Source organism: Meleagris gallopavo, chromosome 6 (genome assembly GCF_905368555.1).
Source record: "Meleagris gallopavo chromosome 6, MGAL_WU_HG_1.1, whole genome shotgun sequence".
In the NCBI taxonomy this organism is placed as follows: domain Eukaryota; kingdom Metazoa; phylum Chordata; class Aves; order Galliformes; family Phasianidae; genus Meleagris; species Meleagris gallopavo.
In genome coordinates this window covers 20,605,323-20,622,145 of record NC_139409.1, presented here as the reverse complement: position 1 = coordinate 20,622,145, position 16,823 = coordinate 20,605,323, and the positions used below count along the sequence as shown (strand labels likewise).

Genomic DNA, 16,823 nt, shown 5'->3' with positions numbered 1-16,823 from the left:
AGAGAATTTGCTGCAAATTCACTAATACTGTCATTTGCCAAATGCTCTTATTTTACCTTGTTTGATTAAAACAGAGACAAAAACTAGTAATGAGTGATGATACAAAATGTTTAATTTACATGCAACATTCATGGAACGTCAAGGCAACAAAACGTACAGTTTGGGCATTTTTTTCAGTGTGTTTTTTTTTTTTGCTGAAAAATGATTAATGTTTAAAACTGAGAAAGACACACAACTGATTTCCCATGCACAAAATGACACCCAGAAACTCACAGCGGTGTCAGACTACATAAAAGACTTCAGTTAAATGACACGTGAATTTCACACCAGTAGCTCCAAGAAAAGAGCCATCAGCTAACATGACTGAAGATCATGATCATAGTCCCCTCCAAAACACTGATGTAGTAGGAGAAGCATTTAACAGCAAACAAGACTGATTAAACCACTACACCTCAATGGAGGATGTTAACTTGTGGAATCTGGATTCCCTTGTATTGTATTCACAGTAGACATGCACTCTCTAACACAAATCAGTATTTAATAATGTTACTCAACTACCATGAGAGAACAGGTACTTAAGTGTAACAACCAAAAACATTTACAAGAAGGAATGGACATTCTGACAGTTGTGTGAAAGGATGTGATATTCTGAGTTCATTACAGAGAAATTAATTGAATGGTTTCATGAGGGATTAAAATAAGGCCTGTAGGATTTTGCTGAGCCGCAGTAAAATTTTCTGTAAGAATGGCCTTCACCCTTGTTTACTCCATGGATACAGTAACCTCCAGCAGCAGGGGCTATAGCTCAGGAGATACATCTTGAACCACACGCAGCAAAATCCAGCAGTGCCTCAAGTTACAGAGACGGCCTCACGGTTAGAGAGGCTGAATGCTGTCAGTGGTTTTAGTAAAGGTGAGAGTGAATTCTTTTTCTTTCAAGCCCACCCTACAACGAGAAGATTACTGTGGTAGTGCCAAGGTACCATTACAAGAGGCAAACCAACTAAAACCATACAGTGTAGTGACGTACTGTAAACATCTGAGAGTAAGCAATTGAAAATCTGTCTTGTATTGCAACTATTATGTAAACAATTTATGAAACTTCTTTGGCACAAAAAAAGCATTTTCCCTAGCACTTATAAATACAACATACTTACATGCACTTAAGATTTGTTTAAAAAGTTACTAATCATATTGAGAAGCATTACCTTGATTAGCAAAATTCTTAGATAAAGGATCCATTATATCTTACAAAGAATTAAGAATATAGTTTGCAACTCAAAAATTAGTTTGCAAACTTTGAAACTGTAGACTAATCTGGAAAGTTAGTTTCATTTAAAAAATGTTACAGGCTGTTTGTATCAGTAATTTAAATCAATGGCAAATAATTTGAGAAAACTGACCTAAGTAAGTGCTGCTGTATTACCTAATCAAGGAAAATACCTACTGCACTACTACAGAAACGAGAACAACCTTTAGCGAGAATACTGTCATTACACTGCCTTTGGTTCCCCTTTTTCACTCTCCTTGGCTGAATGTTTCCGGTGGTTTTTGTAAAGGTGAGAGTGAATTCTCTTTCTTTCAAGCCCACCTTACAATGACCAGATGCTGTAGTAGTGCCAAGGTACCATTACAAGGGGCAAACCAACTGTAACTGTAATCTTGCCAATAAATATATGACCCAAACTTCGCAAGGAGCTAACCCCACCTTCCTTAGTCCCTCTTTTTCCAGTAAGACCAATAAGCCAAGAAATGTCTCATATAATATTAAATTATCTGTAAGCCAGGTCACTCAAAAGCTTGAAATTTGGCGAGCTTCGTCAATATTTACAAATTGCTAAGTATGCTTGACTTAGATGATCAACTTACATTTGTTACTGTCATGCAACTTTAAGAATTACTAAGAGTGCTTCAGTGTGGTTCTTCAGTGTGATTCAGCCATCTCATTAGTGCCATGATGCTAATAGGAATGCAAAATCTAGCACTGAATCAACTTGAGAAGAGCTCTCGATAGGTTAAATATGCTATTTGAGGTTCTATGCAACACACAGAGATGAAAATATGGATTTTTAAGTAAAATATTTATTTGCCTACAAGGACTGGCTTTAAGTTTTCCTGTCTCTTCTGCAAGAGTTGATATTTAGAACACTGAAGAGAAGCACCACAGCTATAGTAGAGCCAGGCTGTTAACCACTGCAAGGAGAAACAAAGGTTGTGGCAGTTAAGTAGGAGACTGATTTCCAACTGCTTCATTTTAAAAATCAGTCAGAAGCATCAGAATGTGTCCTGTACCTGACCAAGAGTTAAACAATTCAGGACTAAAGCAGAAAATTTGAAAAAGCCCTCGGGGGGAAGAAAAGCTGGAATGAAAACTTGGAGAATTAAACAGGTAACCACGAGAAGAAAAAATAAAGCAGCTTATTTTTGCATTTGAACTAGCAGTCTTCATTGGAAGTCATACTGTGGAACATAAACCAAATGCATACAACACAAAGTTCTTCCTGCTTGCGCGCATCTCAGGATGGTGTTAAGCCTGGACTGGTCATCTCTGTTGTGGGACTTGCAAGATATTCACTTGATTTCAGGCTTGTGAGAGATTTGTAGCTTGCCACTGAAGTAAGAGAACCACAAAGACCAAGCAGTGATGGAGTGTCCTCCTTTCCTGTTAAGAAAAACAAGAACTAAACTAATCATCACAGCACAAGATGATCTGAACACAAAAAAATGAAGGAATAGAAGAAAACGTTTCATTTAAGTTAGTATGAATTGTTATGTTACTGCTTCAGCACATACATACCTCACAAATGCACTTAGAAAGACATCATTAATTCCAAACTTCCCCACTCACATGGAATCTCTATTCCTACCTCTGCATCACTGACTGGGCTGTAGTCAGCCTCCCACAGAGAGAGGCTCAGGGGCTCCGCTGACTGCATGGCGAACAGAAGACACTAATTCAAGCATTGGCTTTAGTTGAGTACATGTAAATGGAAATGATTTTTCTAATGCATCATCAATACCCCAGTGCTAAAAAGGGAACTTGAAATATTTCATTTAGTTATAGGAGGAAGACGCCTTTCTCAGGTTCTGTGATGGAGAAGAAACACATTTGAGGCTTGGCCTTCAATACAGCACAAAGTCCTATCTTTATTTTAAGTCAAGGAACAGACTTGATAAATGCAAACTTATTTGGAAGTTAACAATGGCCCTTAGAGAAACTGAAAAAAAAAATTGCATAACAATAGAGAAAATATGCAGTACAATGTCTCAAACTGAAGAGGCATCTCATACCTTCATTTAACAAGTTTATTCCATCCTGCTTTCCGTCCTGTGAGTGGCCTGGATCCAGAGAGGTTTGAGAAAGGCTGACATCTGCTGAAAGTTGGTCCAAACTTTGAAAACTTTTCCTGTAAAATAAATAATAATTTTAAATATCAATATATCTAATGATCCCATCAGAAATATTTCTTTACAAGTTTTTTTTAATAAATAACAAAAAAATAATTATTTTCTTAGCTCTTCTGTGTTTTCTAAAACACTTATTTTCTAAAGCAAGGGGTTTTTTGTTTGTTTTTTTAATTAATTCAAAGGAAAGAAATTTTTATCATGAGAGAAATGATTTTTATGCCAGCTGATCCTTGTGCATCGTAACTTGCTATTCCTATATGCTTAGGAGTATGCTAAGGGAAACATATCATTTGAAGTTTCTCTGTTCCTTCGAAGGAAAGTCAAATATTCAGCTTACTCATCCCATTGTTGATTGTGCTTTCTATAGAGTAGAGTGTCCAAGGCAACAGCATTGACATCCAGAGCTCCTGGGGAAGGCCACTGATTGGTGAGGTGAGTAGTCAATTCTTGTCTTGATCTCAAGTCGTTATTCTTTAGCACAGTCCTGCAAACACAGAAAACAGTAAATCTCAGCATTCCTACTAAATGCCCAAGTCAATGCTTTACTTAAAAAATAAAAAAAATGACAGACTGCAGTTTTCAGAAGCAACTTAGTAACATAAAAAGATTAAATAATATTCTTTCTGTAAATGTATTAAAAAAAAGCAGTAGCATTTTAAAAATGCTTTCTGCCAAGAAGATGGTAATTAACAGACCGACTATTTCCCCCTCATGGCAGGATGGTTGGAACTACATGATTTGTAGGGTCCCTCCATCCCTAGCCATTCTATGACTCTATGTTGCAGACCAACGATCAGAACTTCACATCCTTTACCCCAATTTTTAGGGCATTTGAAATGCAACCTGCCTTCTCCCCACTCCCAAATAAATATTTCTGCAGAATGAACTGAACACGAGACATACTGATTTCATTACAAGCTTCCAGGTAAAATACAACATGTAGTTATTCTGCTTTGTACCACCTTACAGCTTTTAGTGAACTTTGTTTCTAAACTACTGAAAAGGTGTTAACAGAAGTACCTTACAATTCAAATTTGTTTTGCCTCTTATTCTCATGAAGCAGATCAGTTTCCTGAAGTTTTAGAAATGAGGAAGCTAGTACACTAACATCAGAAATCACCTGCTAAAAATCATATAGAAATAAGGAAAGTACACAGTTCTTCAGGCTTCAAGACAATGCCAGCCTTTTTCCAGTAGCATAAGGCAACCTCCAAGCTATGCTTGTGTAGTAGCATAACTTAAGCAATATTACTTTTGTTTCTGATTTACCCATAAATCACCAAACTGTGAAATTAGCAGGCAACAATACAATGCTGCTTAACAACCTTTGAGTATCTCTGCCCTGAAGTACACAACCTGTGTTACAATATCTCCATACTGAATGCATTCAGTTGAAAGTCAAATATAATGTTGTAACTGAAATACCAAGCTGCACAGCAACTTGAAGATCTGTTGATCATACGTGTACATTTAATGGATTAATGAGTATTACTATCAGTATATTTATTTTTACAATGGAGTTTTTATTCTTGTGGTATTTGAACTGTTTATAGACATGAACCTCATTCGGTAAGGAGACATAATCCTACCCAAAAAACAGGGTAAAACAATAATAAGTTCATCAAGTAATCTTTAGTAACTGAATTCGAAAAAGGAGGCAGATTGACAGCAATTTTGCAAGAGAAAATGTTCAAGGAACAGAGTAAACAACACTATGCTCAGGAAATTTTTCTCAAGATGATGAATTCCCTCAGCCTTACACTCAAGTAAACAATTTTCCTCCTTGGGACATCCCTCACATTCTGCTGTGTATAGAAGAACCACTTCCATGGCCTGCAGCTCTCCAAAATTTCAAGTATCTTGTGTGCTACTCACTTCCCTGGGGTATCTCCCTAATCCCACACGGTACCTGGAGCTACATGGGATTGTTAAAGGTTTGAGGAAAGCAAACCAAGTGATGATGAGGTTTGCTAGCTGGTCTATGCACCTCCTCACCCAGAAGGACTTGCACACTTTTCAGTGGAAGACACCCCATTTATATTAACAACTACACACACAGTAACTAACAAAACTCATACACATGCAACATGTACTTGTGAATTCCCATCTGGGCAACTCCTCTAGGTTATTACCACACAACTCAGCAGCAGCAGTAAGTTCTGAGTAAATAAATATGCTGAGCAAGGAGAACAAAACACACATGTGCAGACAAGTTGGTAATAGCGGAGCTTCTGTATTTTACACGGGTTTCTATACTGGAGCTTGTCCCACAAAGTTCCCTTCATGGTAAAGTAATTTCATCCTTTCTGCATGGCAGGGAAACAGGCAGCAAGTTGGATACAGAACTCTCTCTTCTCTTGTTATATTATTTTACATGTAAAAATAATTTTGAACATACAAAAATCAGCCTCACCACAGTATGTAGCTTTTACAAAAAAGCAATACAGGCAATAAGAAGTAAGAGAAAGTTTTCATAGCAGGTGCCAGTAGAGCCCATCCATTCTTTCAGCCTTGTAAGTTATTTAGATGTCTGTCTTTTCACCGTCGTTATTAAAGCATGGTAAGATTTAGCTGCAGCAGAGCCTTGTTAATAGCACAGCCTGCAAACAGTTGTTCACCGAAGATAAAGAAAGGCACCTACAATTTACACATATTAACCAGACTTCTAAGAGTCAAAGCATTACACTGCACAGCTTACATCATCTTAAAGCTTAGTCATCATGAGATTTCACAGTCTTTCAAAAAGGAGAAGAAATGGACAAAAGTGTTTACCACACAAGTTAAAAAGGAAGGAAATCTGATCAAGTTTTAGTGGAAACGAGCATGCAAATGCCAAAATGCTCAAAGTGAAAAATGACACAATAGTACTGAGCACTGCCCTACCCATATTGGTCAGATGAGCCATTCTGGAAGAGGCCTCAAAAGACAATTTATGCAATACAGAATGAATGTCTACAGCAGCAATGTTCCTCCAAAAGCAAGCACTGTAACTGGTGCTGATCAGCTCTGGGCTGCAATACTTCAATGGCTAAAGTAGAGCTTTTCTTAATATCACCGTGGCTGCAATGAAAACTGGGAGCTTTCCTGTGCATGCTGACTGAACAGCTGGGCAGTAATAAGGATATTATTATTGAAACTTATATATCTGACAGTATAGCAACGTAAGCTTGGTGTATAAAAGCCTTCTGAGGAAAAATCAGAATAAAGATTTCATAGGAATATCAGTGAAATTTAGATATTTCACAAAACATTCAAGAATAAAGTGCAGACAAGTATTTTCTGTAATTTACACACACACAAAAAGGAACTCTCTGGAACTTGACTGGGAAATACTTCAAATCTGTGGCAAACAGGCAACAAAAGTTCACAAACACAATGATGCTGATCTGATTTTCTATATAGAATGCTTGTGAAAGCAGGTATGCAGTAAAAGACACTGAACTGGGACTATGTACAGCAACTTTTATCCTACCACCTCTGCTGCACAGAATGAACCACTGGCAAGAAGCACCAGCTGAAAACCAGAGTGGCTTGAATGCTTGTAGACTAAGAAAGCAAGTTTCCAACAGAGGTTTTATAAGAAATATTATGTCATAATTCGTAAGCATCACTTACATGGAACAAAATCCATAAAATATTGTAATAATAATAGTGAAGATTGAACTATACAGTTCTGATTTTAAACAAAATTCAATCTTAAACAAAATTCAGTAAAATACTCTTCTGTTGTTAGAGACTTTGTAGCTGTGATGATTTAAGATAAGTTTGGATAAGATATTTAAACAGAGGAGTACGAGTAGGTAAATTCAAAAGAGGGAAGAGGAAAAGAATAAGGAAACAAAAGGGTTTTAAAGACATTAAAAAAGAAGGAAATATGACCAATTTTTAGAGAAAACAAGCGAATGAGCATCTCTAACAAGCTTTTCATCAGACTGGAAATTGAAAAATTGAAAGTCAAGAAGAAGTTATGAACAATGGCCATGATTGTATTAATCATCTCAGCCAGGAAGTTGGTCCAGTGCATATTAATAACAGATTGTATGATTCTGTTTGAACGAATGAAAGGCAGCAAGGGAGATATGGCTCAACAGAGTATCCTGGATTGACGTGGTGAGCACTGAGTGCAGAAAGTTTTGTGTAGAGTGGGAAGGGAATGTGTGAGAATTTATTAAGAGAGCAGAGGGCTTAAACTGATTTATGGTACATAAGGTAGTTTGGTCATGAAAAAATTCTTTTCTGTGAATGCCTGTGAACTTATTCTCCTCCATCCACTAACTGGCATCTTCTCTACCTGCAATCATTTCCATCCCTTCACAAGCATATTTGCAAAAAACAGGAGAAGATCTCTTTGGTAATCTCTGGAAATGAAATCATTATTTTTCCACTGCTCGCAACATCTCTGCCCTAAGCAATCTTCTTCTCAACAAATATTTCTGTAAGATAACTTGATATTGTGTTTAAATTTCTGAAAGCCATCAAAACAAACAAACAAGAAAGCAGAGAGAGAGTGTTCCCAATTCTTTTGGAATTGATATACTGAAAACCAATAATAATAAAATATTCAGTGAAACTCTTGTAGGTACTTATTAAAGGAGAGAGTAAACACCTCTATGGTCTTTTGACTTTTTAATTTGTTTAAGGAGTAGGGAAAAGTGATCAGTGAAGTCTCCTGATAAACATCTCCTCCAACAGCATTCACACGTCCTGCCTTAGTAAGATGCTCTCCAGAATACTTACTCATGATTTACTCAACTTTGATTATCTTGAGATGTTTATTTCACAACTTACAGTTCTGAAATGGTTTACTAAGGATATGCAGAATATCATTATCTATGGTACACATGCAATAATAAAATGCAGTCAACAAATTACAGTTCATTTACACCGATGCTCCACAGTATGACACCTGTTCTGCTGTTCTGACAAAATCACATAGGAGCTGAGAAAATGAATCACTCACTATGGTCAGGTTTGTTTTTGTTGGTGGTGCTTCTTGGGTTTCTTTTTGAAGGAAACATTTAAAATACATTTAATTCATCAGCTAAAGCCACAAACAGTTCTGCCTTCACTAACATTGCTTTTGGCAGCTCCTCCTCCAGAAGATATGAAATAATTCCCCTGACTTAACACATCTAACACCTCTGCAGCTTAAAACAAAACCTGATTTGATTTGCTTACTCATAGGGGGGAGAAGAGGACTACGTGCAAAATTGAAATGATACAAAAAGGTGTTTACCTTTGATTTCTTTTTATCTGTACCAATATTGCCCCTGGTAATTTAAACATAAATAAGAAATAATCTCAAGTGTAAATCAAGGTAATATAGAAAAGCCTCATCGTGGTCACCAACTAAAATTATTGACTCATCTCAGCAAGATTTTCCCTGGATCATCAAATTCAGATTCACCTCATTGGAAATTTATTAAATAGATTTATTTATTAAATAGATTTTTTTTTGTTTAATAAACAACTCAGTTCTGTTTCCAGTTATACCTAAGAAAAACCAGTAATTTCTTACCTGCAAGTTTAATTTCTCCAAATCCAGAAAATGCCAGTCCAGTTGGCAATTTGCCCTCCTACCAGCAGATGAAGACAGGAAATAAACGAAACAGACTAATTCCCTAAGAAAGGGAATTATATCAGATGAATGCTCCAGTTCAAGAACTACCTGAGTAGTGAAAAGTAAAAGTGAAAATAAAAGCTTAAAAAATAAAAGCATTTGAATAAGAAAGAACAAGCTTTAAAACTTTTATTTAGGACAGGAAACATGGAATGCAAACTCAAATTGATAGCATACATGAACATAACCAAAATCTGTAAGAGCAACTCTAAAATAAAAGGGAACTCTCAAACTGTCAGTACTGCAGCATGACAGCGAGATGTCTGGACTGGTATATCATTGGACTTTGAGAAATTAGATCAGCAGGTATGAAAATGAGTTACTTACCAGTGGATTTTGATGCTGCAAAATATCAACTCTTAGCTGTGTGCCCTGTGCACAGACACAGTACTCCCCAAATCTGCTTCCAGAGCAGCTAGTTCCCAGCAGACTTTCTAATGGCAGCCGCTGCAGTGGAAAAAAAAGCAGGCATGTCCTACCACACCAGTTCTCTTCCTACTGGAAGAGACTGGCCAACAGATCTTTGTGTGTTAACAGCAACGGTACTGGTTGTGCCACAGAAGGGATCCCCGTGATGCTTCTTCACCAATCTTTTTAGTCCTTTCTCATCTCTTCGAGATCTTGAGATATATCCTCCAGCAATAAAATTACTGTCAGTGATTTTATAGAGCTTTTGATCTCCTTGACCCTTGGAGTACCTCTGACAAACTTACACTGACAGAACTACCTGCAGCTTGGCTCTTGACCTCGAATCTAATTACAGCAGAAATGTTATTTCAGAGTCCAGACATCATCCGGAATGGATCAAAGCACACAGCAGAGCCTCAGTTTGAGCGTGCTCATAGAAATACCACAGCTGCACACGGCGGCCACCTCTTCCTGTCCCTGCACAAATAACCAAGCCTGACTCCTTTGGAGGAGGAGGACAGGCACAACTCAAGCAACTGTCCCATATTTTAGGTACTGACAGAAAGCAAAAAAAAGTACTGAACTTGATTAGCAACCAGACTACTGAAAAAGTGCAGGGGAGCTTTTAATTCCATTCTTCAACTACCAGCTCGTTTCTGTGTTGCGAAATGGAGGACTCCTAGGAAACAACTATTTTTTTTGACAGATTATAAAATTTGCCTTTGGTAAATAACCTCTCAAATGGAATTTCCTGTTCAGTGAACTGTAGGGATATATTTTTCCATGTCAGTTACATAAAGACAAACTACCTATCCACAGATGAATGCCTTTGAAAAGGAAACAACAAACATATGGATATTGACTTACTTTTAATGTGTGTATTTTTTAAACAAAATAAGATTAAATAATATTAACAACAAATCCAGCACGATCTTCCTGGTGGGTACTCAAATGGCTGCCAAACAACAGAAAAAAAACAAAACCAAAACAACAGCATGATGGAGTTTCAAAGTCCAAGGCAATTACAGATAAAAATGCAAGAATAACCAACCAAAAACACCGTCACACACAGAGCAAGAGAAATGGAGAAATGAGAAGGAAAAAAAAAAGATGGTACACAATCTTCTCCAGGTATTACTTGATTTATAATTTAAATAACCAAATAACACAAACTTTATCATGTAGTGTTTGCACAAGAAAGTCTCATTGACAAACAGAGCACCAAACTTAAGCACAACCACCTGCCATCCAAAAAGAGTGATCAGGCAACAAATGCCACTGTAGTTTCCTCATTATGACTTAACATTTTTGTGGGTTTTTTTTTTCCCCAATTTCAAGACTTTTGAAAAATCACTTAAATTGTGTTTTAATTTAACAAAACCCCAGGAAAAAAAAAAAACATAACGCCAAGTTACTTATTGCCTTAAACTGGAATTTCAGTGAATGAAAAATATTGAATCCTAAATTTACAAATATCACTCTCATACTTCACTGTGCATTTTTCTATTTCTTTTTACCAGATTATGCTTTATTGTTCATCTCATTAATTTGAACCAATAAATATAGCCCAAAGAAACCAAAACTTAAAGTAATTTGAATTATTTTCTCCTCTAAAAAATCTCAGAAAGATCAATGCTAAAGTAATCTCTGCAATTCTCACATTCTAATCAGCCACTATTCTTCAATGCAATGTATTCTTTTACAGTTTGTCTTTAAAGTCTTTTTAATAGTGTATCAAACTTCATGTGATGCGTTTTATACATTAGAGTAACGTAAAAGTAACTCTAAGTATTCTAATTCATGCACAAGCACTATAAAATACTACCTTTTCCAATCACTATTTAGAAGCAAACCTCTAGGAAATGAATGACAGCTAAGAAATGAAGCAAGAAAAATTGGAATCTCAGAAGCAGACAGTAACACAAGATTATTTATCTAAATGGGTGAAGCACACAGAAATCAAGTTCAGTCTCTGTTATCATGCTTAAGGACTAATGGTTACACATTACAATTGGTTTAGCCCGTATTTAGCTGATGCTATCTATCCTGTTTGTGCACACTGCGAGTATACAATTATTTGAAGCCGTTTATAAAATCAAAGTCTCCCATTCACGTACTCTAGACAAGAGTTTGGATAACTCTTTGGAGTTATATTTGGAAGGGAATTAAAAACATGAAAATATTGATATTTGTTGTACAGGTTCTTCTGCAGCATTACCTGCTATAGTTCAGGTAACATTAACAAAGGAAAAAAAAAAATCCACAATTCACACAATATGCTCTCCTACCGGGAATACAGATCCGTAGCAAAAGAATTGCCCTGAGACCCTGAGAGGTTCAACACTATTCATTAAGAATTTGGAAGGCCTTACTTCCCCCTGCTCACAAACTTAGAATTCTGGTATTTGGAATGTGTGAAGTGCAAATGCCCTGCTAACTTAAAGCTTTCCTGCCATGCCACTTTAATTACAATGCCTTTACCCACAGAAGTGCAGCCATGGGAGGCTATCCTTACTAAAAAGGGAATTTTTCACTTTGGAATCAGTTAGCATTTGCTAAAGATAAACCAACAAAGCTTAATGATACCAATAACATAAAAAGTCTTCAATTTTTTAAGTATTTTAGTATAAATCTTTTTCAAACCTGTAAGTTCAGAACCAGATATTAAAATATGGACATTTAAAAATAAAGCCCTCTCTATCTTCTGTATCTTGCAGAGTTGCTTTCAACCCAGAAACTTCTGGCTTCCTGCTGTGCAAGAGTCCCACGCGATCCCTTTGGCACTAAGAATAGCACATCCTCTGTCCTCTGAGGCTTGGCTGTGACTTTGTTCTTTGCTCTGTCTCCTCTCTATGCTGTGAATTGCAGGAGTCTGCCTGTGCACCACACCCAGCTGACCTTTTCCTACCCACAGTTTCAAGCCAAAAAGAAACTCCCAGTCATCTGGTTCACACCTCACTCCAAACAGGTCCTGCTCCCTAGCCGGACCTCTGTGAAGCGGAGCAGGCGTACAATAATGCACCAAACTTTAAAACAAAGAATTCCAGAAAACCAAAATAAAACACGCTGCAAAAATAAGAGTTGTATCATCTGTTGAAATACAAAATATTTTTTTTATAAGCTATGTTTAAAAAAAGTTATTAAAAAAAAGAGAACAAGCTCAGTAAATGAGGATCTGAAAACAGAGCAGACTGCAATAGTGAGGTTTGAGAAGTGATGCTGCAACCCTGCGGGAGACAGACAACATACAGGATGCACTACAAATGGAAGCGGATAACATGAACTATGGTTTGACAGTAAGGACTCGTGGAAGTTTAAAAGCAAAGGATTAGCACTCAACTTTGATATTCTAGGAAAGAAATTCAGCAAGGAGATCAAACATTAAATTCTAACCTCCCAGTTCCTTTCAGCGAGAAAATAAAGCAGCTATAACAAATTGGATTTACTGTACTTACCAAGTTGAGGAAATCAGTTTTTCATAAAGCAGAAAAGCTTTACAAGAGGACTGTCTAAAAATGAAGGTAAGAGTCCTAAAGAAGAAGTCAGGCTTTCCTATTTCTCAAGAAGATTAAGCTTTTGAGGGCAGATTACAGAGCCAGGCAAGGCACGTTTTAAGTTCTACTCACAAGGGGACACAAGCCACAGGTTAAATTTCCAAACCTTTGCTCAGACTCTTCTACCTCTATTTCCTTGGACAAGCTTCCATCTGCTTCGGTCTTGATAGCAGAGGTAGAGCCCACATCCCTACAGCCTCATGCCTCCCATCCCTGCCCTGGGCCAAACACTTGTGGCAGCTCTCCAGCACAGACAATGTTGTGCTGATGAAAAGCACAGACACAACCGTCATAAGCAAGTTTTTAACTAAATGGGGCATTAATTATCTTTGGAAATGGTTCAGAGTACTCTACAAGTTAATGCCTGGAAAACAGCAATGTGGTAGGCTGTGTGCCACAGAAGGGTACAGAGCATTTGCTGTAATTAAAGGCTTTCACTGTTGCAAACAGCCTTTCAGGACTGCAACTAAACTGTGGTTTACTATCTTACATAGATACATATATCATCATCCAGGTAGGAACTGCATTGCTGGATCTATATTATAATATAGTATATTAAAATATTACAAATGGAATACAGACATTATCAGGGCTATAATTCCTAAGTAACAGCTAGAAAAATTAAAGACTCCTAACGTTAAGATCTGCTAAAACATATTAAGTTTGAATGTATAATTGCATAACATGAAATGTGCATGACTCTACAATTTAATTTCTTATTTGTGCTATAATCAAAGACAGAACTCCAATCACCACAAAAGAGTTTCCTTGAGTGTCCTTCCCTCTACAAAGCACTTGAACAAGACAGTGGTATTGGAAGAAACAGAGCCATAAAAAAAAAAAAAAGTAACTCAGTGCAAATTGAGAAATATGTTTTCAATATGTGTAAATTAACATAAATATTGAAAAGGGATCTTACACCAGGCACACCAGCCTGAACACCTGATAAACATATTATGAGGAATTCCATGTTAGTAAACATTACACAAATCTCTCCTGACATTTCAACATAAATCTCTGTAGAAGAAAAAGTAATACATCCTTTAAGTTGAGGTTTTTACCTTCATATATAATGCTTTCTGTTTTCCTTAAGATTCTATTTCAAAAGATTTTCTTTGTTAAAGTGATTAGCTTTTATAACATCGATGAGTCACTTTCCAGGAGATGAGTCACTGTTCAGTGAATTGATGGGATCCCTTTTGTAATTACATATCAATGCTTAACGTAAAAATATCAACTTCAGATACAGAATCTCAACTTAAACCTATAAAGCAGCACAGATCAGCTGGGAAATTTTGCTGCAAATAAAGGTAGCGTGTAAGCTAAAAGAAAGGTTGCTGTGTGCAAACAGTTCCAGAATTGCCTGGTCAGTCCTGTGACTGATGGGGTGTGCAATGCAAACAAGACTGGAGATCACCACTCCAAGATGCATCCAAGACTTCTTCACAGAATATCAGAGGATGAAGAAATAGTCTTCTTTGCAATTTTGATTATTCCAGAATCCAATTTCCTGATGAATCAATCTCTCTGCCACTGCATTTTGAATGTTAGGAAAATAAAAATGTTTTCTTCAGTTAGACATTCCATTGCTCAGAGGCTTCTTTTGGCTGTCTTCCTGTGAGTTGTTACTTTTAAGCACTGGCTTTAAGAACTGCTCCACCTCAACTGTAAAAAAAGACACTAATTTTTTATAGAAGACCAGATCCAAAAGCACTGTTCTCTAATGCTGAACTGCAAGAAGTACCACGTAATGGCAGACTGGGGTTGTTTCAAATTGGTATGAGCAATCACCATGTGCAAACAGTGTACTGTTTACTGGGCCATTAAATGAACAACAAAACAACCCAACAGTGTGATGCAGAAGTACAGATTGCAACTTGGGCACTAAGAGACAGTTGGGTCACAGGTACAACCAAATTAAGCTCTAATGAATCCCAAACCACAGCTAGAAATGCTCCAAGTAGTATTCACATTTGACGGACAATATCTTCAAAATCACATTTGTCCTATGCTTTGGAAACTTTTAGAAGTGGCAGAATCATAAAATTAATCCCCCTTACTGCAACAGCAACAGCAAACATTTCTCAAGAAAGCAAATGAAAGCCAGAATATACCTCACTGCCCTTATTACAACTGACAATCACTTGGCAATCTCTTAATCTGCAGAGAGTGTGGTAACAGATGAAACTGTTCTTGATCAGCTACGCATTTGTTTAAACAGGTCTGACTGACAATCAGGTGGCCTAATGCAGCTCCACTGTTCTAACCTGATTTGCCATCGAACAACTGCCAGCAAAGGGAGACAGTCAATCCCCAGATGGCTGGGCACGCTGTTAAAAAATCCAGTTAAGCTGAGCCTTTTTTTTTTCCCCTCCCATGAACAATAAGACAAATTTCAGCTTCACTGTTTTCCAAATATGATCATAAAGTGGCTTTTAACTAGATTAAAATTTGTTTATTGTAGTTTGAATCCTCAAACTTCTGAGCCAATGTTAATGTTCTACAGTTTTCAGTATTCTTAATCTTCTCATAGTGGCTGTTAAGACAGAAATGATTTCTAAGGTGCTTCAGTCTCCCCTTCCCATATATATTCCATTTTCCCTTATTAAGCACAAGTATGGAGGTTTTTCTGCAGGTAATTTAATTTATAAGCTGAGGCCTTGCTGACCACCAGCATCATCTCATTTCCAGGTCAGCAACAATAAGAACCCACATTGCCAAGAAAGTCCCCCCTTCCTTTTATTTTTCAGAAGCAGGCATAAACAGAAACTCAGATGCTGCCCAAATCCATTAGTTTGTTGCAAATGTATGTAAAACATTTTGACTTGCATGCCTTTAAAATACCAGTTTGGAAATATCAATAAACGCTCAAAAAAAATCCATAGTAGAACTTTCTACTTTAACAACAGCAGCCAGTGGAATAGAATAGCGACATTAAAAAGAAAATAGAGAATGTTTATTTACAATAAATTCCATTACACAGAAAATGATCCTAAATCAGATCCCCAGTGTTTTATAAACATTAATGTTATATGCCTCTGACAGAATCACAATCCCAAACTTGCTCTTAGCTGCTGGTAAAGAATCCAGAGACTACAGAATACATTCATGACTTCAAAAGGCTACAAATGGTAGGAGAGCAAAAGACTAGGAATGAAATTCCATCAGTGCTGTTCTAGAAAAGCCAGGCCATAAAAAGCAATTGGCTAAAACTCATGCATCAATCCAGATACACTAGCGATAGAAGATACTCTGCTGCAAGGTCAGCACTGCATCCATGGTCAAGAATAGAATAAAATAAACATAAAGCAAACAAAATACAAGTATAGAAGAACAATTACAAGACGTTAGTAAGGACTGTTGTTCACCATTAGAAACCAGCTAGTGTTCCTTCCCCCTTTCCTCTCCCACATGAGGAGCTATCGGCTCCTAACACAGTTTAGGAAGGGTTCATCTGACAGGCACTCAATAGTCATGGTGATAACAATGCAAAAAACCTCCCCCCCAGACATCCAGTGTAGTCCAGGCTTTGACTACAGCATCTCAAAACAGCTATACAAGAACATGCTGTCAAAATACAACAGAAACTGCTCCACAATTTAAGCCTTTACATACAAAAGCCAGCAACCAAATTTAAAGCCCAAAGATTGAGATCTACACAACAGTCCAATTGCATACAGCCCAGCTAAAAAGAAGCACTCAAAACTTCCAAACAGAGTGGGTTTAAATGAGCTCACTTCTCCCTCCCAACAACACTTCTGCCTGACGCTCGGACGTACTCAGGCAGGTCAAAGAAGTACATCATGAGTTGTAAACTATCAGAAACATGATAG

The 16,823-nt window shown here is 37.1% G+C and overlaps 1 protein-coding gene across 2 annotated transcripts in view; it reads right to left on the bottom strand.

Moving 5' to 3' along the window:
* Positions 1–90: 90 nt before the first annotated feature.
* The window catches only part of RUNDC3B (RUN domain containing 3B), a 42,984-nt gene continuing 26,251 nt past the window's right edge, over positions 91–16,823 (bottom strand). For both annotated transcript variants that reach the window (XM_085227370.1, XM_085227368.1), the window contains exons 9-11: positions 3,746–3,892; positions 3,292–3,407; positions 91–2,662 (exon numbers count right to left, since the gene is read on the bottom strand). In XM_085227370.1, coding sequence (XP_085083496.1) covers positions 2,517–2,662; positions 3,292–3,407; positions 3,746–3,892 — 409 coding nt within the window. In that variant the 3' untranslated portion in view covers positions 91–2,516. The remainder of the gene's footprint in view (positions 2,663–3,291; positions 3,408–3,745; positions 3,893–16,823) is intronic.